The sequence below is a fragment of the Durio zibethinus genome, chromosome 6 (genome assembly GCF_047325235.1).
Source record: "Durio zibethinus cultivar Kanyao isolate XHJ-2024 chromosome 6, ASM4732523v1, whole genome shotgun sequence".
Classification (NCBI taxonomy): domain Eukaryota; kingdom Viridiplantae; phylum Streptophyta; class Magnoliopsida; order Malvales; family Malvaceae; genus Durio; species Durio zibethinus.
The window spans coordinates 22820387-22843560 of record NC_143167.1 but is presented as its reverse complement, the minus strand read 5'-3'; the positions used below and the strand labels follow the sequence as shown (position 1 = coordinate 22843560).

The 23174-nt window shown below is 32.2% G+C and overlaps 1 protein-coding gene and 1 pseudogene across 3 annotated transcripts; one reads left to right on the top strand and one right to left on the bottom strand.

Moving 5' to 3' along the window:
* The first annotated feature begins 4065 nt into the window (after positions 1-4065).
* On the top strand, positions 4066-4722 carry LOC149518500 (uncharacterized; annotated as a pseudogene).
* A 327-nt stretch (positions 4723-5049) lies between these two features.
* LOC111284792 (villin-4-like) lies at positions 5050-21923 on the bottom strand. Of its 3 annotated transcripts, none has more exons than XM_022873740.2 (24): positions 21473-21923; positions 19195-19323; positions 18853-18952; positions 18424-18492; positions 18064-18300; positions 17782-17959; positions 17541-17673; positions 17159-17321; positions 16921-17068; positions 16667-16767; positions 14647-14802; positions 12637-12705; positions 12471-12539; positions 12227-12364; positions 11033-11161; positions 10664-10811; positions 10504-10514; positions 10052-10192; positions 9673-9798; positions 9525-9590; positions 6157-6475; positions 5869-6071; positions 5576-5767; positions 5050-5488 (listed from the first exon to the last, which is right to left on the bottom strand). In XM_022873740.2, exons 2-23 carry the CDS (start codon positions 19248-19250, stop codon positions 5654-5656), a joined length of 2874 nt encoding a protein of 957 aa, XP_022729475.2. In that variant the 5' UTR covers positions 19251-19323; positions 21473-21923; the 3' UTR covers positions 5050-5488; positions 5576-5653. The 3 variants fall into 3 exon arrangements, with proteins under 3 accessions (XP_022729475.2, XP_022729474.2, XP_089618437.1); XM_022873739.2 differs by lacking the exon at positions 21473-21923 and adding an exon at positions 20753-21017; XM_089762311.1 differs by lacking the exon at positions 21473-21923 and adding an exon at positions 20753-20890 and having other exon boundaries at positions 17541-17670.
* Positions 21924-23174: the final 1251 nt, after the last annotated feature.

Sequence of the window (23174 nt, the reverse complement as noted above, 5' to 3'; positions counted from 1 at the left end):
GCTTTAAAGTTAATGCCTAAAATTTCAAATTATAATTATGTGACATATATAAAATTAAAACATTGTAAGCATGCTAAACATATTTATCATACATAACACATGTTTTTAAAATAACCAAACTTAATTTCACATGTCACATTTTGCATGAACATGATCTTTCATAAAACCACTTTATCAAATAATGATATATAAAAGAACAAAATATTATAACAAACTTACTGATCATATATGTGACAATCATTTTCATGGATTCATATGATTAATCAATATTTAAAATATTCACAAATTATCTTAGGTAAAAGACTTTTGTCATCACAAATGCAACATTTTAAATCAACCATGACTTAATTAAGCTATATATCACGTTTTATCATTTTTAATTAGAGCTATTTAATCTTTATCACCAAAATCAATTGTAATATTCAAGACAAAAGAATGCAACATTCCATAAATGAGTAACAATCCTTACAATGTTATTTGTAATAAAACTAAAAAGTCCAAGTGCATCATCACAAACTTCCCTTTAGGTAAAAAATGTGACATGCTATTAGGCACTTTTCACTTTAAACCAATATGAAAATATCTTAGTTTTTGAAAAACCCTTCCCATTTAAGCAGATAGACTTATTAGACCACCATACCCTTAATCATAATACTTTATGTCCACTCCAAATTACCAAACACAATAATTGTCTTGGACAGGTGATTGTATAAGGTAATTTGACAATACTCTTATTCTTGCATATGAGAAAATATTGTAAGTTTCAATGAATGAGCCACTTTGGTAGTGAAACACCCATTTTAACCAATAATATTTCTCATACCAAAAAATTTAAATTGCTCATAATTTTAATTTGCATAATTAACTAACTGTATGCAACTTTGACTAATTCTCATGAGATATTTTACTTTGATATATCTTTTTAGGTCATTGCTCTTGTGTAAAATATTAATAATTAATGTGTATCTTGATGGATCATTATAGGTTGATATTTTCTTGTGAGATACATAAACCAAATGTGTTTCACTAGATTAATAAATAATTTATTGCATTCAAACTAAGTGTCTTGAATTTTACAGATAATTTAATATTTTCATTCAATACTTTATTCTTATGTATCATTTACTAAAAATAAACATTTTACAAATGAACAATGATATAATATCAACATAGTCATGGGAAACATAAATTAGTGTAGGGAATATTATAAACTCCAATTATTCTAAATGAATAACTATTCAAAAATTATTGTTTATTAAATGAAATTACCAAATAAAATTATTAATTTCATACAACTGTACCAAAATCTTATGGAGTTTAAACTTAACTTGCCTTTCAAAATAGTACATGTTGCATTTTAAATGGATAACCAAAAATTAGTAAAAACAAATTTTACTAAACTTATTAATTATGCACATAAAATTTCCACTAAGAGTAAATAAATCTTAAATATCATATAAGAAGAGTACGTACCTTTAATAGACTCCAAGCATGTCAAAATATTTTATTATAAGAAAAAATAACAAAATTCATGTGCATAAAAATATAATAATTATTTAATCATAAATAAATATATATAATAAATATTTTATGCCATTTAAAAAATTTATAAAAATAATAAATAAAAATAGCATAAAATTTCAAAACTAACATAACAAACGGCATAAAAAAACGGAAGCAAAATAAGTCCAAGCGAGTCAATTTATTGATTCTGGCACTATTTACTAACTCAGTATTGTTAGTACTATTCATTGAGTTGATGCTGTTCTAACTTAGCACTGTTCATTATTTCATAACTCCAATCAGGTTAACTCGACCCGTTAAAAGCACAATTCAACCCAATTCAGGTTTTAGTCCAAATTTCATGGTTTTTCTTAGTCTTTAATGCAATTAAACCCTTAAATATTCAATTAAGACATTAATATACAAAGCTTAATTAATATATGCATAAAAAAATGCATAAATCACCATGAATTTGGGAACAAAATCTCATGTTCATACCCATTCTTGACCTATATTTTATTACTTGATTTTTTTCTTCTATTTTTTATGTTTTCCTTGAGTTTTAATGAAATTAAATGTTCCAAACTTTAATTAAGACATATATTTACAAAACTCATACTTCAAATTGCATCAAAATAACATGAATCAATATCAATTTGACCCAAAATTTTCAGATAAAAACCCATGCATAACCCATTTTTGGTTTCGTCCTAATTGATCAATTAAAATTCAAATTTTATGCAATTAAAACACGTGTTTCAATCATTGGTAACAATATTCAAGAACTAATTTGGATTAAAACACATAAAATATTGATGTTTTAAGAAAATCTTGAATTTGGTTCAAATCTTGAACCCAAAGTTTTAAATCTTGATTTCTTACTATACAAAAAGAATTAAGGAACATCTATACATGGTTTCAATCCTTTTACAAAGAAGAATAAAAGTCCCAAATCAATTTTGAGGAAATAAGATCAAAAAGTTGGATTGCAGTAACCATAAGATTTTGTCCAAAACTTAATTTTATACGAAATTAAAATTTAAAAAACATAATTTTGGATCATAATATCATATAATTAGGCACTGATACCACATGTAAGTATATATTTAAATGTTAAGAACTATATGTGAATATTAAGACACCAAATTCAATTTCATTTTGTATTTGTTTAGATAAACATAGTCGTCAAGCAGAAACAACTATAATTTTATAACAAGATTAGATCTTTCTCCTCGTTTTTCTCTTACTGGTAGCTCTTAATGAGTAAATATTGTTACCTAAAAGTGAACAAAAAACTTTAGTCAATTTATATTAAAACTCTAAAAACCTCCTCATCAAAGATTTATTGGGTCAAAATCTTTTACAACTGTCAAACTACATTGACCTAATAAGATGTACAAAACTCATACGTAAGCAATCAAAATTAATTATTTAAACTTTCATACTTATTTTATATTAGAACTAAATTTATCAACTTATTTTTTTAAATAACAAAATCATCAATAAATAGTAACTCATTTAATGAAAAATTTTAATAATACATGCTATGCACTTTCTTTTGTACTAAGGGACATACATGGTTCGGCTATTGGCACTCCTAACCCTGTTTTGTGTACTGACCACTCCTTTCTTTGGACGATGAAATTGAGGGATCACAGGGAGAGCACTGTTCTTGGGAGCAGGAGGGACCTCGTAGGCTTCTGACAGCATTTCGACGAGATGCGCTAGACTAGATACAAGTCTAATTATTTTTGCACCTTCGTGATATGCACATTTGATTTTTTATGAGCTTTGTTTTGATCTGCAGATTTCATTTCATTTCTATGGGATGGAAGATGCTTTGCAGCGGATGCGGGGTCGACAATCGCTTTAAGTCTGAGGAGAGCTGTTCTTAATGGGTCATGGTGTTGTGTTTGATACCTTAACCAGAGAAAACTTTTAAATTTTTAAAATAAAATATTTTAATTTAATTTTTTTTCATCTAAACCCACTTTTAAATGTTAGATTTAATGGAAACACTCGTTCAAAGCTCAGGAATTAACGTTTCAAACTTTGGAACTTACAAGTATAATTTCCTCTAATGGAGTACTAAAACTAGAATTTATAAACCTTCCAGAAAACTTAAAGACCATTTTTCAAGACAATTGCACCTGAGCTAAGTCAAGAAAACTTTAGTGCATTTTTAACTAAAATAAAAAGAAGAAAGAAGTGCGCTTGAGACCTTGTTTTCCTCTCGGTTTACATAGCCAGCAGCTCAGGCAAAACCACTACTAAAAGTTCGAAACTGAAGCTTGAAATCTTTGGATGACCCTCGAAGCAGTTTCCTGCTTGTTGATTATTTTTTGTCATGGTTGCATGCAGCCAACCAAGTTTAATAAATTCTTGAGTACTTCCTTTTTCTTTTGCAATTTGATTTCAGAATCTGTCTCAGACTGAGTTCTTTGATCCCTTGAGTCGGAGGATTGAATATGATTTCTGGGTCTGAATCTGATGACAACAAGGGATTCTTCTTGCACTTTCTGATTGCCTGTTCACTTTATGTTTTTATTCTGAATCATTTTTTCAAAAAAAAAAAAAGTCCAAAGGAAACTATTGTTTATAGGAAATATAAAATGCTTAGTTAGTTGTTATTTAAGAATAATCAGTGGAGTGAGATGAGGAGAAGTTACCGTTTCAAAAACTCAATTTCTTTTGTATTCTTGGTGGTGCCTTTTTGGTGTATCATGGTGGTGATCATTTATGCTTAAAGTTCCGGATGCGGCAATAAGCAATGGAGCAAGGCCCTTTTACAACAACATAAACATCCTTAAAATCTCTGATAATGGCAATTTGCTGGGTACATTTGGGAACATGATGATTCAGAGACCTTCCTTTCACTGTTTTGGGCGCGATTTAAGGTTACACACCAACAGTAGTTTGGTTGGAGAAAAGATGAATGACACATACGCAGTGATCTCCGGTGTGTTGGGTTTCTCAGCTGTTCCTCGCATATTTGATTCGGCTACGCTGTGCTGGTGAAGAGGTGTCTTACGATTCCTTGCCTGGGTTCACATTGATCATTTTAAAGGATGTAGGAGGAGTGCTGGTGGTTAATAGAGTGAAGTCAGACAAGGGTGGCATAAGGAGAGGGAAGCTTGTTGTGCATGTCATGGATGGTGTGATTATGGATGCTGAGTTTGAGCAGTCAGTTCAGCCCGATTTTTTGATGGAGATGATTGAATTAAGGAGGCTGCTAAGGTCTGTCTGGACTCTGGTTGGTTATTAGCGTACTTAATTAAACCTTTCGTCTATTGTAAAACTAAAACACTGACAAGTCCTGTTTTATATAAAAATTATATATTTTTAATTTATATTTACATGAGCAATACGAAATATATTATATAAAATATATTTTTCATTTTTATTAAACTCATATAAATATATAATTTTTTAATATTTTAATACATATCACTTTCGTTTTTATGTTATTCTTTTGTGTTTTCAATTGCCATATTTAGACTTTAGTTTATGAAAGCAATGGATGGATAGTTATGATTTGTCATGTCATTTTTATACAAATAAAAAAAAATCAAATTTTTATTACCAAAAACAAATGATGAGTGAACTAGTCTTACACTCTGCTGTACACACTTTTCATCCTCAGTTGTACAATACAACCTAAATGGTCTGAATTTGAAAGCCCCTAACATTGCTCTATTTAAATCAATATTTAAAAAAAAAAGACTGAAAAAAATACAAAAATGTAGCCTCAATACAAGCCTGTGACCATGAAGATTACCAATTAGCTAACTCAACCAAAAATTTTTTTTTTTTAAATACAGAGAAAAAGGGAGAATTGCTAGACATTCAAACAACCAGATGAGAAAAAATTGGTTGAAATCCAGATGTTTGTTCATCAATGAAGAAACAAGCTTCTTGGGAGCAGAAGCAGCTAAAAATGCACTGATGCTGTCCCTTTTAACTCCTGATAAAACGGGTTCTCTCACTGCAGCCAAAAGAAATGAGTGTAGTTAGAATGATTCACAAATTGTAATTTAAGAAAAGCAAACTTTTTGATGGAAAGAACTTATACAGATTAGCAAGCAAGTCTTCTTCCACCTGCAGCCTCATTTGCAGGGTTCTCAAGAGAAAGCATATGCATCAAGGAGACTTAGAACAGTTGAAGTGCCATTTTAAGCTTGTTCTGTTTCCACTTGGGCAACTTATAGAATGCATCCTTTTTCATCCCAAACTTCTCCTTGAACTCCTCGGATGACAGGTAAGTCTACACATTTCAAATATTAAAATTTGAGAGAAGCAATAATCATATAAACCTAGAGCAACCTTATAAGATATAACTAAAACAATACCATCTTAAAATTATACCTCTCGCTTGGTCGCATCTATTTCAGAAACAGGATCTGTTGATGTTATTTTAAGACGTTCATAAGGGTATATTGGGAGGCCTTCCTCATCTTCAGCCTCATCCTCTTTCACATCTTCTTGTATGGTGAGGGATTCAAGTCTGCTGCTCATGGAATTCTCCTTAGAGTTAGGCTCTGGTGTTGATTTGGGTGCCGGTGGGCTCACTTCACCATGAAAGAAATGTACTTCAGTTTTGAGTACAAATACAAAAATAACATAAATTTATCTCAAAACCCAAAAAATGCACACCTTTCACAGATCTAGGTATGATAGTCTCTCGAGCTGATGGTGGTCGTTCAAAAGTTGCACTAAGAGCTGCTATAGCTGCAGACTTTGTTGCAGAATCCGGGGTCACAGATTTTGGGTAGAGTTTTCTAACAATTGGTGGCGGAGTAGAAAGGTTTCTAGCATTAGGATTCTCGAATGTAGCTGCTAATGCATTGAAAGCAGGAGACCTGCCCCTCACACGAACTCGGTCAGGGCTGAAGGACATACTTCTGGAACGTTGTGGTTTGTCTGGCACACTTGACCTTCCTCCATATGATACCGGTGTTCTCCGCTTGGGTTTCTAAACATGCAATCAGATGTTAAAACATAGAATTAACACTAAAGTGGACTGTTAAAGTATTAACAAAAAGAAAAAATTTAGACACACATGCGCAGATGTACCTTATTAATGAATGAAAAGGTTTTAAGGCAAAAGTAAATCCAATTTAGTTTGGTCAATCATTTAACAATTGAGTCCACCCAATTGTTAAATGTTAACTAACCTATAAAAAACTAAATATTACATCAAAATAACCATTAAATTTTTTAAGGGAACCATTTATCATTTGATTAGAATTTTTAAATTCATGAAATTATGACTATATTTGCAAAAAAAAAAAAAAGATTATGATAAAATATTTAATATTAGCTTTATGGATATACTAATTATTTATACTTTTCTGAAAATAGGTCAAACAAATTTGTACAAGCACACTCAAATTAAATATCATCAAGAGTAAAAGTAGTTTGAATTTATGGTTCCGACACTATATACAAGGTTCAACTTCAACATAAAATGTAGTTGAAACTCAAGCTTTAACTAGATTTGCATGTTAGGTGAACATCAGTAAACCTCTAAACTGGCAAACCAATCAAACCAGGTTCAGTTGTGAGGACTAGGAACTGCTTATGTCAAAATTTGCCTCCCATCCTACAAGCTCAAACTGTTGAACATAAAACAGTAAAATAAAATAAATGAACAACTATTCCACTTACTCATCCCTTTTACCCAATGTCTTGTTCTTATTCTTAAAAACCCTCTACTGTTGAACATAAAACAGTAAAATAAAATAAATGAACAACTATTCCACTTACTCATCCCTTTTACCCAATGTCTTGTTCTTATTCTTAAAAACCCTCTACTGCTTAACCCAAATTTCTACTCATATACACACTTTAATTAGTAATTAGTATTAGATGGAGTATGTTGAAGTAATTCTATGAACCACTAAACTAAAAACAAGATTAATGAATGTAAAAGCATCATAAGAATTAAATTAATAATTATTTGATTTGCGTCATTCTCACTTCTATAATTTTCATCATTTGGTTTTGCATGAGATCAGCACATTAACCTATTGTTAATACCTTTGGCTTACTGTTTAATTAAACTTCATGACTTTCAAATGAAAGCATTTTCCACATCAGGAATCCAAAAGCCAAAGTAAAAAGAAACTACAGAGAATCATCCAAATTTTGAGATGAAAGAAATTTTATGAATTACTATCAGATACCTCCGAAACCGTATGTTTCTTTTTTGTTTCTTTTTCTACAGCTATATTTTGGTTTGGCTAAGTGCATGCCCCTCACTATTTATCATATAGGACATAGTTTCAGACACGTCTATGGCACTATATGCTAAAGTGATGAAGCAAAAACTGGATCGGACAAAGAGCTACACAAATGCCAACAAAATCTCTCCATATCTCTCCAACACTACTTGCAATGAAATACCTTGTACCTGTGTTGCATTGCACTCATATATCTGTATATCTAGGTTAGTGATAAAATGATGTAAAAAACAGAGTGAGAAAAACCTATCAGGTAAAATATTGGAAATTTATCCAATCCACTAATGATGCCACTGCCACCACATAATGGAAAGATCACTAACACAATTCTTCATTCTTTGATTAATTTTCCCACTACATACGGACACCGGAGTATTTACTGAGTTTGTTAGAATTACTATCATTTCTACTATTGTCTCTTCTATCAGAAAAAGCCATGTTTTTGCCCTCCTTTGTATAACCATTCACATAGACTCCTCACTTTTTTTTATTAGATACTATTGATACTGATTGTATTCATTTTTTTGAAAACACAAATCAGTCTGAATTGTCCAGATATTATGTCGACATCATTGGCTATTAATTTGTAACGAAAAGTTTGATCTAGGCCTGAGGTGCAGGATGGCAATAAGCAACTGTTCTACTAACAATTATGACCGCTTATGGTTAATCTCCATATCCTACTATTAATTGGCACATCTTCAGGAAAGACCTTTTCTCTTCTTCTTAACACATCTCCTTTCTCTCTTTTTATCTCTTTTTAAATGTAAAAACTGTTGCAAAGTAGCAAAAACACTGAATCACTTCTCCTTACCATCATACATCCTACACAGCATGAAAAATAAATTCCTCTAGAAAACCCAAAATACAGAGTTCTCATTCATGGTTGCTTATAAAGAAAGGGAATATAGTTGGCAGTATTATTGGCACTCACTACCTAACAAACTACATTCTTTTGGCCATTAACAAGCAACAGTTTCCAACAATGATTTTGTCATTCTGAACCAGAGAAGAGAGCACTGTCAAAGAATGCAAATAGCAATGCCACTATATTCCGCAGATGCAGCTACAGCTATTATATTAGCAAAAAGTATCAAGACAATTTGAATTAATAATTTCTAGAAGATACTTCTCTTGTGAACATCGGATATCAACATTTTAACTTCCAACACAACTAACTTGACCACCCCACTCTTATCCTTTGGAAAAGGCAAGGGGAATATGATAACAAAAGGAATAATAATTTTTTAAAAAAAAAGCATCCATACATTTTTTATCCAAAAAAATTAACAATAACAAAAAAGAGTATCAAACTATGCCAAACATATGACTGATAAACCATGCCAATGGTGATCAACAAACATTTATTCCTTATGAACATGCCATGTTATAGACTGTTTGCATTTTACAGAGCACAATTTAAAGAAAGACTCCTTGGGACTTCCTACTTCTAACAACCATTTCAAGTCTATCTGATTATAGCTGTATTACCAAGGTGATGCATGCATTAATAGCATAATCAGTCTCAGATGCGACAAGTCGAAAGAAAATTGTTCTTTTTTAAAAGGGGTGGTTCTTTGGCAAATGGAACATGTAAGTAAGGGCTCCTTTCTATGTCAAAAGCTATCATGTGAGAATTAAGGAAAATACATTGAATATCTACAGCCAAGAAGTCATGATGCACCATGTAAATGTACAACCTGGGGCTTGGATAGCAATCACTCAATATCAAGAGCATAGAAAGTTCAACTAATCTGAAAGAGTAAAAAGAAGTCTTACATCCATTATTGGCCTACCCCCATTTTTCACTATGGTCAGTTTCCTTTGAAATGAGTTTCCATGCATCTGCAAGCCAATAAAAACACTAAGAGCCTTGCAAAGATAAATCAATCATGCCCACTTCTCATGCAGCAGTAAAGATACTTACTGTTGACTTTGCAGAGTCCCATGTGAAAAAACGTGTGAAGAAGGGTGGCTCACTTCCTTCCATGACTATGTATATTGGAGCTTCACGAGATAAATTTTCTAAGAGAAAATCTTGCTCAAGAAATTTCTGCACAACAACAGAAGGGAACGGTCAGAACACACCTGGCAGTACCCAGCACAAACTATTTCAAATCTTCAATAGATATTGTATCGACCAACCACTAGAACAAATCAATTTACATTATTTTTGAAGATTTATGACTTAAAGAAATGCAGTGGCACTCAGACATCCATAATTTGTCTACGAAATTGAAAACAATACCCTTAGAAAAGAGAGTGCAACTATTGTTTCCATCTTCCATGCAACCAGATGATCTTACCTCACCAATAGTCAGGGCCTGCAATTTATTCTTGGTATCAACCTGTTGTCCAACCCAAACAAAGATATCTGAGTGACAATCTAGGATGAATATATCTTCAGTCATCAAATCATCCTGGGTGAAGTTATATATCTCCATCACCTGCAATAGAACTTAAGTTCAAACTGGTGATGCAGATAAAAGACAAGAAGACACAATATTCTTCTTATTTTAGCCGTCTTCCACAATAAAATGCCAATAAATTCAAAGCATTATATTTCGTAACTATTTGATAAAATGTAACATATTGAGCTGAGTGGGCATGACCCATAAATTGATGGAACGAGATTGTATGAAATTATAACGAGATTTGATACCATTATCAGAATTAACATACATGAAATTAAAATTCAAACAACATGAAAGTAGTCTATACTGACGGTTCAGAAAGTAGTTGAAAAGTAGATACACACCTTCAGGTTCCCTGCAGATTTTAGTGCAATTTGCAATAACCATGACAATGAAGAAAGATAAAGAATTAGAAAATTACAATTAGAAATTAACATTTTATATTTCTAGAATCAAGAGACCATGAAATAAAACCTTATAACCACCACAGAGAGTAACCATTACCTTTTGAGAATGTGCAAGAGAATAGGTGAGGATCGCCTTCAGGTTCCCTAGAAATCTTTTGGCTTGGGTATTCAGATTTTCCTCCTAGCAACTCCCAAAACTGTTCAGATTCTGATCCTTCCTTTTGTGGCTTGGATTGTAAATTAGGCTGGAGATAATCAAAAGGGTATCATAAGACCCAAAAAAAAAGGAGCCCCAACAACTTAGACATAAACCTGAAAGACCCAAAATTGAAAACCCAAATAACTGAATCTAAGGAGATTCACAATATTCAATACAAATAAATGCAACCTATCCACTTAGCCACGTTGTTCTATCAAGCTTAAATCAAGTTCTGAGAAGGAAGTTGCTTAAAAATACACATGGAACCTTTATGAGATCTAGCTGTCTCTCAACAAGCTCCTGGTCATCTGGGGAAGTTAGGTTTCCAGCCCATGTAAAGACGGTGGAACCACTATGTAATATGTAACAGTAGGAGGAGTTCAAAGATGACGCAACCTGATATAAGTTAAACAAAGAAAAAGGGAAAAGAGCATAAGTTCCATCCTGTACACAAAATTAATGAAATGCAGAACAAATAATTGGATTTAAAACTGAAATTACAAAGGGAACCATTAAAACAAATACGATTTAATCCCCAAGCGAAGGCTAAAGCAAATACAAGGACTTCTTTTGTAGTCTTGTCGTTTTAATTAAATGGGGTGAAGGTTCAGATACAGATTGTATGAAAAGCCAAATAACTAACTTCTACGGCTTACATACCTTGATTAGAGTTATACTTTAAATTCCACTTTGAATACAATTTCCCTCCCCCTCCCCTTTCTGTTTGTTTTATTAAATAAACATCATATCTGAATTAATTTAAAAAGTATCAAACCACAATGTAACAATTTTATTATGTATCTGTCCATTTTATATGATGCATAGAGATTAAAGTACTTGCAATTTTTTGGGACTCAAGCTTTCACATTCCCATATGCACCTGATACCGTAAAACTTTGGACTTGACTTTAAAAATAAGGACCAATTCAAACCTTTATAAACCTTTTAAAACAGAAAAGGTAAGTTCCAGCAGGAAAACCCCAAGGCAGGTCCAAAGGAAAAAATTTGATGATTAAACAACATTCATGAAATAGAATTGCAACCTTATTCGCTCTAATTAGGTTAAGTCAGGGTAACCAAAGTTTCTATGGGGAGTTCAACTCTATTTAAGCTAAACTTTAGCATCCTAATATAGCATTACTCATACCCAGAAACTAGTAAAGCCATTTATGGAATGCTGTCCTTAATTTATCTTATCTGCCCCTTAGCATTGTTTTGCCTTTTTTCCCCAGGTGGATAATGGATGCAAACTGCAGAGGAATGCCATAGATCAAAGACATGAAAAGGCAGCACAAGGTCCAGTCAACTTTGTTCAAATTCAAAAGTGACAAAAATGAGTACCAGACCATGGTTGTGTGGAAATGTTACACCTTCTCCCACAAAAAAATTAGTTCTATCAGGATCATACTTTTTACGAGTTCTGAGGGACACAAATATAGTAGATGAAAACTTGGAACATACTGCTTCAACTTGTATTGCTTGCATATTATCAGGTCCAGAACCCTGTATTCGAAACAGTGCAATACCATCTTCTGTGTATGTTCCATCTGGGATTTCCTTCTCAGCAATGTGCTTCTTGTATCCATCACTAAGACCACCCTGATGAATTTTACATAATTGAACCAGTCATCTAGAGAAAATCTCAAAATATAAATACGAGTATCCATTAAAGGAAGTAAATTTTACAACCCAAAATTCCTCAAACCTTAAACACAATAAAGCTTTGGAAGATTGAAAAGAATTGAATGGGTTCACTTCCTTCATGGATGCAAGCCTGATAAAGATAAGATACCATGAGAAGAAAAATAGAAAGGTAAACAAACAATAATTTCAATAATAAAACAACAGTGCTTTAGGTAAAAGAAAACTACTTGGGCAGCTAGGAACTTCATCAATTCAACCATTTTGCTTGCCAAAGAGACAGCAAAAACTCTTTCTTCCTGTTAAGCGAAAATGCATAATTAATAAAGTAACAGCAATAATACAAGAATTGTAAGAAAAAGTTGCATGATAAATACACACATATAGCAAATAAGATACTGGTATTGGAGGAAAAAGTCATTTGCATATAAGTGTTCCCTGTATATGCTGATAAATAATCACACAAGAGGATGCTTAAAAAGGACACCACCTAATAAAGGCAAAAAGTTTAAAACAAATAAGTTTTCTCCATTCACAAGTATAGTTGCCTTGACTAGAATGCTGAACATCAGGGAAATAACAACTACATGCAATTAACCTTCTTTTCTAATGCTAATTCCAACTTCATCAAATTTTCATGATTGTTCCACAAGTATAAAGAAACTCACCATTAAGAGAAGGTATAACGATCAAATTTAGCCAATATATGGCAAAAGTCATCATAGATATTTATCACGATACCATAGTATAGAGGTGGTAAAAATTGACCCAACCCAAATGACTCATTAAATGCATTGAAAACCAAACCAGACCCAATCCAAATTTACTCTAGAAGGAATCAAACAATATGAATACAAATGACAGAAAATAAAAAAAAAACTTGATTGCTATCTTCCAAAGTAAATGTGGCAAAAACAAATCCAATAAACCAACACAATCTATCCTAACCAAATCAGTCAAAAAGTCAAAGCCCGAATTCTGAAATGATCAAGAAAATCAATACCTAAAATCTCACAACTGACCAGCACAAATGCCGCATTTGCTATAGACTATAGTAGATTTCTATTCAGTCAATCAACAAGAACTGACTCATAAAAGCTTATATTCCAACTTGCAGACCATAGCCTAAGGATTTTACATATTTGGAATTAAAGAGTATAACACTCAAGACAAACCGAAAAACCCAGAAGTAATTTTCCAACAAATATAGTTGATGTTCGAGCTAGTATTAGCTCTTCTTCTCTTACTCTCACAAGTGATCAGTGTAATAGTCGGGGTCTTGATCATTCTAGCTAGTGAATTAGCTACTGTTTCTGGTTTTAATTCTAGTTTGTAAACTCTGTAGAAGAATCTTCTGCTTTCTTTGTATGATGGAATAAAATTTCGATTATCCAAAAAAAAAACTCAAGACAAGCATCTGCAGACAAAAGATTAATAATCCCAAACAGGGTGGAAAGCAGCAGGTTTATATTATCAGAGGTGTAAACATTAGAAAAATAAAGAGAACCTTAAAGCTGATAAAATTCTACACATACATAAGCACTTGGATTAAATATAACTATTATTCTGAATTGCTACAGAAAGTTTTTTTGGTTCATCATAGGCATTAACAGATGAAATGCATAACGAAGGATAGGGAAACAACAAACCCAAACTTCCAAAGTTATTAGTTTCCTGGACTTTTTATCAATAAATAAGGTCAAATGTCTGAATTTGGACCCTTATTATTTCAATTCAGCCATTTTAGTCCCTCTACCCAATTATAATGATTTAATCCCTATAATTTTATTACAAGTCAATTTTAAGGACAAAAAATAACATTAAAATTGAAGTACAGGGACTAAAACTGTCAAATTGAAATAGTAGAGGAATCAATTCAAACTTGGACCAACAAATTACTAAGTTCTGCAGCCGTCCTTTATATCAATTTTGAGGTGGAAAAACTCAACTTCATTCAGCAGTTAGAACCACAGAAGTTCATAATAGTTAAACAGACTATGTTTAGAAGGAAACATTCAGAATCAACACAAGTTCCATCAGCCAGAACTAAAGCAAGCAGGAAAAACAGAATGGTGATCACTAATGCAATCTTCCAATATTTATCAAAGCAAAAAGTCAGTCATTCTCAATCATATATCGTGAAGACAGTCACAAAAATTATTGGTTAAAAGCATTAAGGCACTCAACTCAACAATTTTGGGAATTGAAAGTCGAAAAACAGTTAAAGAATGTTTAATCACCTCAACACTCTGCTTTCCAAACCATGTTCCTATAAGATACTCTTCTTTGTATTCTCCAGGATAAGAATACTGAAAAATATAGCAATCACCACTGTAAAACTTTGACTGATCAGAAGCTGGAAAGAGAACTTTTTCCTGGCCATTCACACGCCAAACCTGTGCAGCAAGGTCAATGCTATTATCAGTCAACTAGCATCAAAACCATGGTCGATATGCTACATATATATTATGTCCATAGGATGGACAGAAGAGCATATTACCACTCAATCCAATCATAGTTTAGCATATATATAGATTGCCAATTGAATACACCTCCAAAACACTCATACAGCATTGCAACAAACAAATAAACTGTAATTTTCCAGCAAATAATCATAGATTCTATAGTTGTTTCTTTTTCTTTTTTCCTTTCTTTTTTTGGCCGGGGGGGGGGGGGGGGGGGAGGTGTCCACATGTATGTATACGATGATCCCAACCTTTCTAAACAAAAACTTCAATCATTTCGTCAAAGTATATGATAGTTTAGGTCAAATATAATAAGGAAATAGTATCACTCATTAAATAGGAAAAAGGAAACACAATTCCTTGCTTAAGTGCATAAGATTTTGCTAGGAAGGGCTGGCAGCGTCACCACCCCCAGCTTTTGAAGATTCAACGAGTAAGATGTATTACCGACTAAGAAATGGGTAAAACCTTATTTTGGTGCCTACAATAAATATTTAATACGGTCCCCTTTGTGAAAGTTGTAATTGATACAGTAATCCGAGTTTGTTATACCAAATTAATAATTGATTTCCGTTAACCTTTTTCTGTAAGTAAATTTTTTAATTTATCCAAATGAAGCACGAAAGAACCTGCTACATGAGAACAAAGCTTGCTATATGTTTAAGCAAGATATAAAAAGTCTAAAGACAAATCTACAGAAACAGTTTACAACAGTAAATAAACCCTTATTGGAACCAAAAATATGAGTTAGTGTTGTTCTTCAAGAGCTTGGAATGGCTGCTGATCTTCAGTCTAACAACCTCAAAGCTATTTTTTTCTTTTCATAATATAAGTATTACTACACATGATCTTTTAACTCATGTTATGAATTTTTTTTCTTTCCAGTCAAATGAAATAAACAAATTGATAGTAAATATGTTGTCAACCGGTTTCTTACAATTTTAATAACAGAAAAAAAAAAAATGATTAAAGAAAGCTCACTTACGTACTCTAAGTTGCAAAATTAATTGTGCATTTGATTTATTTTTTTCTGTGATTTGTATAGCTTCTTTCATATTTTAAAAGTTTGATGATCCTTTTTTTTTAAATAGTGGGTAAATTACAAAAGCCCATCTTGTGGTGAAGAGTGGTGTAAATATAGCCCTTGAGATTTACAAAGTGACAATTAACCCCTGAAGGTTTTTTCAGTTAATTTTGAAAATAAAACCATTTTTCTTTTTCTCTTTCCCTTATTTTTCTTTGTCACCATTTGTTCTAGAATTTCTAGCCCCTCTCTCTCTAACAATGTCATACATCTCATTTTTCCTTCAATAGTGTTGACTTGAAAATTAATGGAAGAAATCACAGGGTGATAAAGTGTTAATTTTTAAACCTCAAGGGGCAAATTTGTTTGGCCACTAACCATTGGGTATTACTTGTAATTTACCCTATGCTATTAATTAGACTTTTTTTTTTTTTGACACTGAGAGTTAAACTTTTATTCACAGCATATAAATAGGAACAACCTGTGATATAACATTTGAAATTTCAATACTTTTCACTCATAAAAAGGAATTTAACCTTTGCTATGTAATTACCTCATTATCAGAATTTAGTGTTTTCAGTACTACTTTTACTGAAATCCTATTCATATATATATATATATATATATATATATGTATATTTAATCTCAGTGCAACCTCCCCCAAGAAAAAATTTCTAGCTCCACTGTCTGGGGGAGCAAGGCAGTGAGGGATCTAGATACATACAAAGAGTCAGCACACAGAAAAATATCCATACACAAGTACAAATATACCTGCAAATTTCCTGTGCAATCAATATATGGTTGGGGTTCTTCCTTCACAGGAGCAGCTTTTAAAAGACCCCTAACATTCACCCCCTGACGTTGTAAAAGAGCTACAAATACCATTGATGATATATTAAAATGACAAGTTTTTCAAGTTGTCAATGGCAATAATGATTATTTGAAGGCTAAAACAGTAAAAATCTCAAGCAAGGACAATTCATACTGCAAAGACAACAACATTGCAAGATATTTCAGTTACTGACCAGCAACTTTGCCTCTACCATCCTCAGCAATAGCAACATTTGTGGCCTGGGGCCAAGACTCAAACTTGGACCGAAATATAACAGTCTCAAATCCCTCAATTACACGAATTATGCGGGATTTTGGTCTTTCAGAACCACGGATTAACTCCTGTACAGTGACATCAACAATGTAAAAGGAGTGAATGAGAAGTCCAAATAATAGTTAGTCTAAATCACATTAGAAAGGTATTTCTATTACTTCTGCTGCTCCACTTGCACTCTTTCTTTCATCAAGAGAAGTATTTCTTCCCATCCATACAAAGACTTCTAATCCACAATCCATAATATAACATTTATTTGTGTCCAACAACTCTCTTGTCAAGGAATCAGCCTCAACTGGCTCTGCCTGCCCCTTCTCAACTCTTGAAAATAAAACATAATCCAATGAGAACATATTTCAAATTACAAAACTGTAGTAAGACAAAAAAAAAAAATCTTTTACCAGATGCAAAAGGATTTTGCTTTCCACTCAAAGATAACTTATTGGTCAATATAGAAAAAGCAAAATTGCATTTGCAGAGGTAATCAGCCCAACATTGATTGACCACCACCAACACCACCAAACCAAGACAGAATTTTACCTTAGAAGCTTGGTTGGATGAGAATCAATAGTCTTGTCCTCATCACTAAAAGTCTTCCTTGGAAGTGGAGCAAAGCCACCAAAGAATCCCCAAAATTCTCCAGTTTCAGCATCGGCCATCAACTTTCCATCTTCTGTAGAGCAATTAGATTGAAATCATTAGTTTATACACAATTACTCTTCTTACTTCATTCATCTCATCCTTGCCCTTATTCGTGATCCCAATCTGTTAGTTTACTCACCAACAGCAGCTACCTCACATTTCCCATCATGACAAGTATCTTTAATGTATTGGACAACTTCTAGGGCTTTTGCCCTCTCTTGAATGGATGAATTGGAACCATTAAATTGAAAAATTTTAGACTTGGTGTCCAGTATAAAGATGTCATCATGGTTGAGTGAGGATCGAGCAAAAGGAACCTGCAATGACACATATCATCAACTTCACAAAGAAAAAGGATTAAATCATACTCAATAATTAGAATCATCAGTCCTTAGAAGATCAATGAGGTCCAAAGACTTGCCTCTTTTACATGGACAACATGTTTGCCTCTACACACAAACAAACGTGTCTTATGTTCCTCTTCCTGAACATGTTTGAATCCAAATGCAACTCCACCTTCCTGGGGTATGATACATGGCTTAAAATAGGAAAGAAACTTCTCAGTTTCATGGCCCTGCACTTCACGATATTGAACAGCATGCCCCCCCAGAGCAGCATCAAGTTCAACAGTCTTGACTGCAGCAGCACCTGCTTCGTCCTAGGTTAAACGAGTTGTGGTCACAAAATCAATCTAAAGTTTTTTAGTTCAAAACTCAATCTATTACTTGCTGCAATGTTAGAGTTTAACAAGCAATCAAAATTTTATGGCGACGAGGTTTACCTGGGTCGTATCTTTACCAAGCCAGTAGTGGATATCATGACGTAAGGCACCACTTTTTGAGGCAGTTGTCTGCGTCAAAAAGTAGTAATATTACAGAAAAATAATCAGAGAATGAAAACTTAGATGCATCTTAGACCCTCAAAACAAGAAGAATAATTTAGTAATAGATTAGTAGTTAATTTTTATTAATAACCCCAATGGAAATGAAATGACAGCATCAGCCAAATGCTTAAGACCTGGCAAAGTTTATCATTAGAGCCTCTAACAGACTCTTCTCTGCTACCATCACCTTTTAGCAGTTGCAATAAGAAAAACATTTTTAAGTCCACAAGCTTCAAATTTTACCATCTTAACTGCAAAATTTTTGTGCCAACAGAAACATGCAGCATGTAAAAATCCAATTTGACACTTCCCAACAAAATAACTTACCTTCAAAATAACATAAGAATCTCCTGTGAAAAATTTGCCATAAGATGACTTTGGAACAAGAACTGGGCAGAAGTTTTCAATGCGCCAGATTTCAATTCCACTGCACAATGTTAAGGAGAATAATTCATGAAGAAGAGCAACTCAACACCAGACATGCCCAAGATTATAAACAGCAGTAAATGTGATAGTTGTTCTCTTTCTCTAAATTTTGTCGCCCTACACTCAATTTACAACCTAAATTTACTAGAAAAAATGATACTTTATGACTATCAATCTAAACAACACTAAATAATCACAATGATTATCCATGAAACGCTGCGAATTTCCAAAAGTGAAGGATACGCTTTTTGCCCGGCTCCCTGGAAAACAGGATCTAAATCTCTCATGGAAACCACCATACTGTTTCGGCAGCTTTAAATTTAATGTTTTGATTTTCTAGGTCTTAAGCTGGAGAAGAGCAATAGATTTGACCTGAAACATCAATGGCACCATTAATTGAGTATGGAATAGATAAATAAATTACATCAGGAAGAGAATCTAAAGAAAGAAGAAAAAATGCTCCCTCTCAACACTGTTCATGGTATACTGTTGAAAAGGTGATCAAATTTATTGAATCAAAAATCAAATAAGGAGATTACAGAATCCAGTTTACACCTCATTCCGGATTATGTTGGAAGTAAAATTTTTAGTAACAAAATATCCCACATCTGATCTTGATACATATGACTTGAACATAATTTTGGAAGCAAAAAAATTGAGCATCACTTAAATTTGGAACCTGTATTTATATTAGTTATTCATTAAGTACAAGAATGTCTTGTACTAAACTCTACAAGCACATGCCTAATTCTATTCTATGCACTCCACCATTGATTTGCATTTTCACATTAACAGAAACCACCTGCATCTCTTAATTGGTTGCAGTTTTCACCTCTTTCTAATAGTGATTCCCAGTTTAGGACAAGAGTGTAGTTCCATCTTATTTTTCATGTGATAATAAGCACATTTGCCTGTTCCCCAAAAAATGAAACATCTACAAAATTCATCATTAGGGACCCAAAGTAGCTACTAGTTGGTGAGAGGAGAGACATCAGCAATTAAATCTTAAACAGCTGCAACCACTTCAAGCGTTACAGACTCATAATCCCAAATTCTAACTGGCTATAATGTCTTTTTTCTATTTTTCTCTCAATCAGCTCTCTTTGAAATTCATAGTCCCATTTAAACTGTAGAACTAATTCTAGCTCGCTAGACATACAATGAACTAAAAGACAAGATTTTAAAACAGCATATAGTTCACCCAAATAGGTCAACTAAGACCAAGCTCAGGCACCCAGGAGTTCGCACTTGACCACCATATTTAATTTATCCTTTTCAGCTAATCCCTTAAAGCAGACTACTGGCTTAGCAGTCCTACTAAAGCCATGTTCGAGATACACAGAAAAGAATTTTCTAGATATATTGGAAACCCAACAATTAAACACTGCGCTTTAGTTCCCGCATATCGAAATACAATGTCATGAAGGTGACAAAAAGACCATATTTTATTGAAATTCACATCAGACGAACAAAAACAAAGCTAAATCATGCCCCCTAAAACCAGTGTCTACTTGGAAAAAAAATCAGGCAAAAGCAAAATGAAATTAATTCATCAAGATTAGCTGAACTTTTAAATCCCAACACACCATCAACCAATCAGATCAAATCTTTACCAAACATAAACAAAGGGAGAGCACAAAATAACCCAAAAACATAAAATGTTCAAACTTTGCAAAGCTCAAAAACCCGGAAAAGACATTCTTTAAGCTATATATCTTCTTGAATTTAGCAAATGGAACATTAATTCAAAATACCCAGATACCAAAAATCCACAAAAAGTGAAAATATGATCAAAAAATACCTGGCGTTGAAGATGATAATCTGAAAACCAAACAGAACCCAGATAAAAAAAATGAATAAAAAATAGAGAAAACTAATATGAGAGAGTTTAGAGAGTAAAAAACTGAGAAGAAATTTAAAAAAACAAAAAAGTGGGATGAAAAAGAGAGAATTGGAATAGAAGTCTTAGAGAGCGAAAACAGCATGAGCTGTAGACAGAGATAAGTTAGAGAGAGAGAGAGAGAGAGAGGTTGAGGGAGTTGGAGGGAATGATGAGTGCCAGGCGTGCTCGTCACTAACGGCAACCCAAAAAACAAAAAGGCCAAAGAAACTCAAAATGAACTGTAAAATCTCATTAATAATTAATTAATTACCTTATTTATACAGAGAAAAAAATTATTAATAATGTAGGTTGAAATATTTAAAGATCAATCAAAGTACAGCGAAACACATTGGCCAAAAAAAAAAGTACGGTGAAATTCAGTTGAAAATATTAGGATGAGTGGATTGATTCCTTACTCATCAACAGGTTAAATTTTGTTGCTGCATTCCTGCTTCTTCTTGTTGGATCATTCATTTTCTTTATTCTAGTTTTGGGGTAATCAAAATGGCAAGATGTACAGTTACGGTCATAATTATTACAAATGGGTTTTCAATGGAAAGTATAATCAACAATAACAGTAAAAAGCTCAAAAAAGAAAAAGAAACATTAAAAATGAAAAGAAAGTACAAAAAAAATTACCTTTCTTTATGGCTTTTTAATTGTTTTTCAGACAAAATTTGTTGTTGTTGTTGTTGATAATGATGATCTCAGAATCTTTGTATTTTGTAAGAACATGGGTATTTCTAAATTTTAATTAGATTTTTTTTATTTTATGTAATTTAAAAAAGTTCTAATGAAGAATTAAGAAAAATACCTATTAGAAAAAAAAAAATGAAAGGGATTGGTCCGAGAAAGACTAAAAGTTTAATGGTGAGGGTGATGAAGAGAGAAAGGTGATTTCCGCTTTGCTAGGATTGAGAGTGGAGGAAAAAAAAAAGAGGAAAGGGTCGGTCACCGGCCATCATTCAAGCATAGCCGATCTGCCCAAAAAAGTTAAGGTGGGGCTTGATGCTAGCTAAGCCCTTCTTTTCTCCTTCTGCTAGCTGCTTTCTGCTTCTGTTCTCCGATAACCCTTTATGTACTAACACCCAACTCTCGACAACTTTCATTTTCCTTTAGTAGTCCAATACTAATTGTTATCGTTTTGTTTAACCTTTCAAAAATTATTTTATATTAGAAACGAAATCAAATAAGTTGGCAATTGAACATGTCCCGACAAGATATTTCATATCTTCCACCATTTTGGACTCTAATTATTCAAGTTGTTGGAATTATTTGTATCATCAACCTTTAAAGCAAATTTCTATATGCAATCACTTATTTTACAATAAAGGTTTAAAAGATGTTTCTATTTGCATTTTTTTCTCTCCACATCTTTTTTTAATTATTTTTAAATAAAATTATTTAATTATCTTTGTTTAAAGTAATCATTCATTTATAAATTTAAAAATTTTTAAAAATTTTTAGATTTATAAATTTAAAAGTTTTTAGAAGCTTTTGAATTCACATATTCGAAAGCTTTTAAAAGTTCCCATCTCATATCTTTTTAAAAAAAAAAAAAGTTAAAGACCCATATGCTATAATAAGATGCTCTTTTTATTAGAATTATAGTTTTTGTCAACTAATTTGTAAATGAGCTTAAAATTATTTGAAGGGTACTTCTATTTGCACTCATCTTTTTATTTTTCACATTTTAAAAAAAAAATTATTTATGAATAAAATTATTTAATTATTTTTTCTCATTTTACTTTTAAAAATTTTCAAATATGCATATTCGATAAATTTTATAACTTACTAAATATTTATATCTTATAAATTAAAAAAAAAAGTTATATCTAGAGTTTAGAAAAAAATCATGTTTTTTTGTTTGTTAGTCAATATGATATTGATTATATAGATTAAATGTACCTTTTTTAGCTTACCAAATATGAAAATCCTATAAGTTATATAATTTATCAGACATGTATTTGGTAAATTATATAACTTACTAGATTTTCATATTTTGTAAGTTTTATAACTTATTAGATATGATAAGTTATAAAATTTATTGGATATTCATATCTGAAAATTTTTAAAATTGAAATGAAAAAAATAACTAATTAATTTTATTTTAAAATAATTTTGAAAAAATTTGAGGAGAGAAAAAACAAGGGTGCAAGTAGAAGCACCAAATTTAAATTTTTATGACATGCAAAATTACCAAAAAAGTGCATTACTTAATTATCCCTACGAAAATTACCTTTGAATCCTTTAGCATACTTGCTTAATTTTTATCCACTCAACCCATTTAATCCCTACTAAAATTGTCCACAAATATGCATTTTCGTCCAATTTTAAAGGC

Excerpts from the sequence above, each read along its gene's own strand:
- LOC111284792 (XM_022873740.2), bottom strand. The coding sequence starts at position 19,250 with ATGGTGGTTTCCATGAGAGATTTAGATCCTGTTTTCCAGGGAGCCGGG. Across the intron at positions 18,953-19,194 it reads CAGGGAGCCGGGCAAAAAGC|TGGAATTGAAATCTGGCGCA; the intron begins GTATCCTTCACT and ends AACATTGTGCAG. Across the intron at positions 9,799-10,051 it reads AGGCCCTGACTATTGGTGAG|AAATTTCTTGAGCAAGATTT; the intron begins GTAAGATCATCT and ends GTTGTTGTGCAG.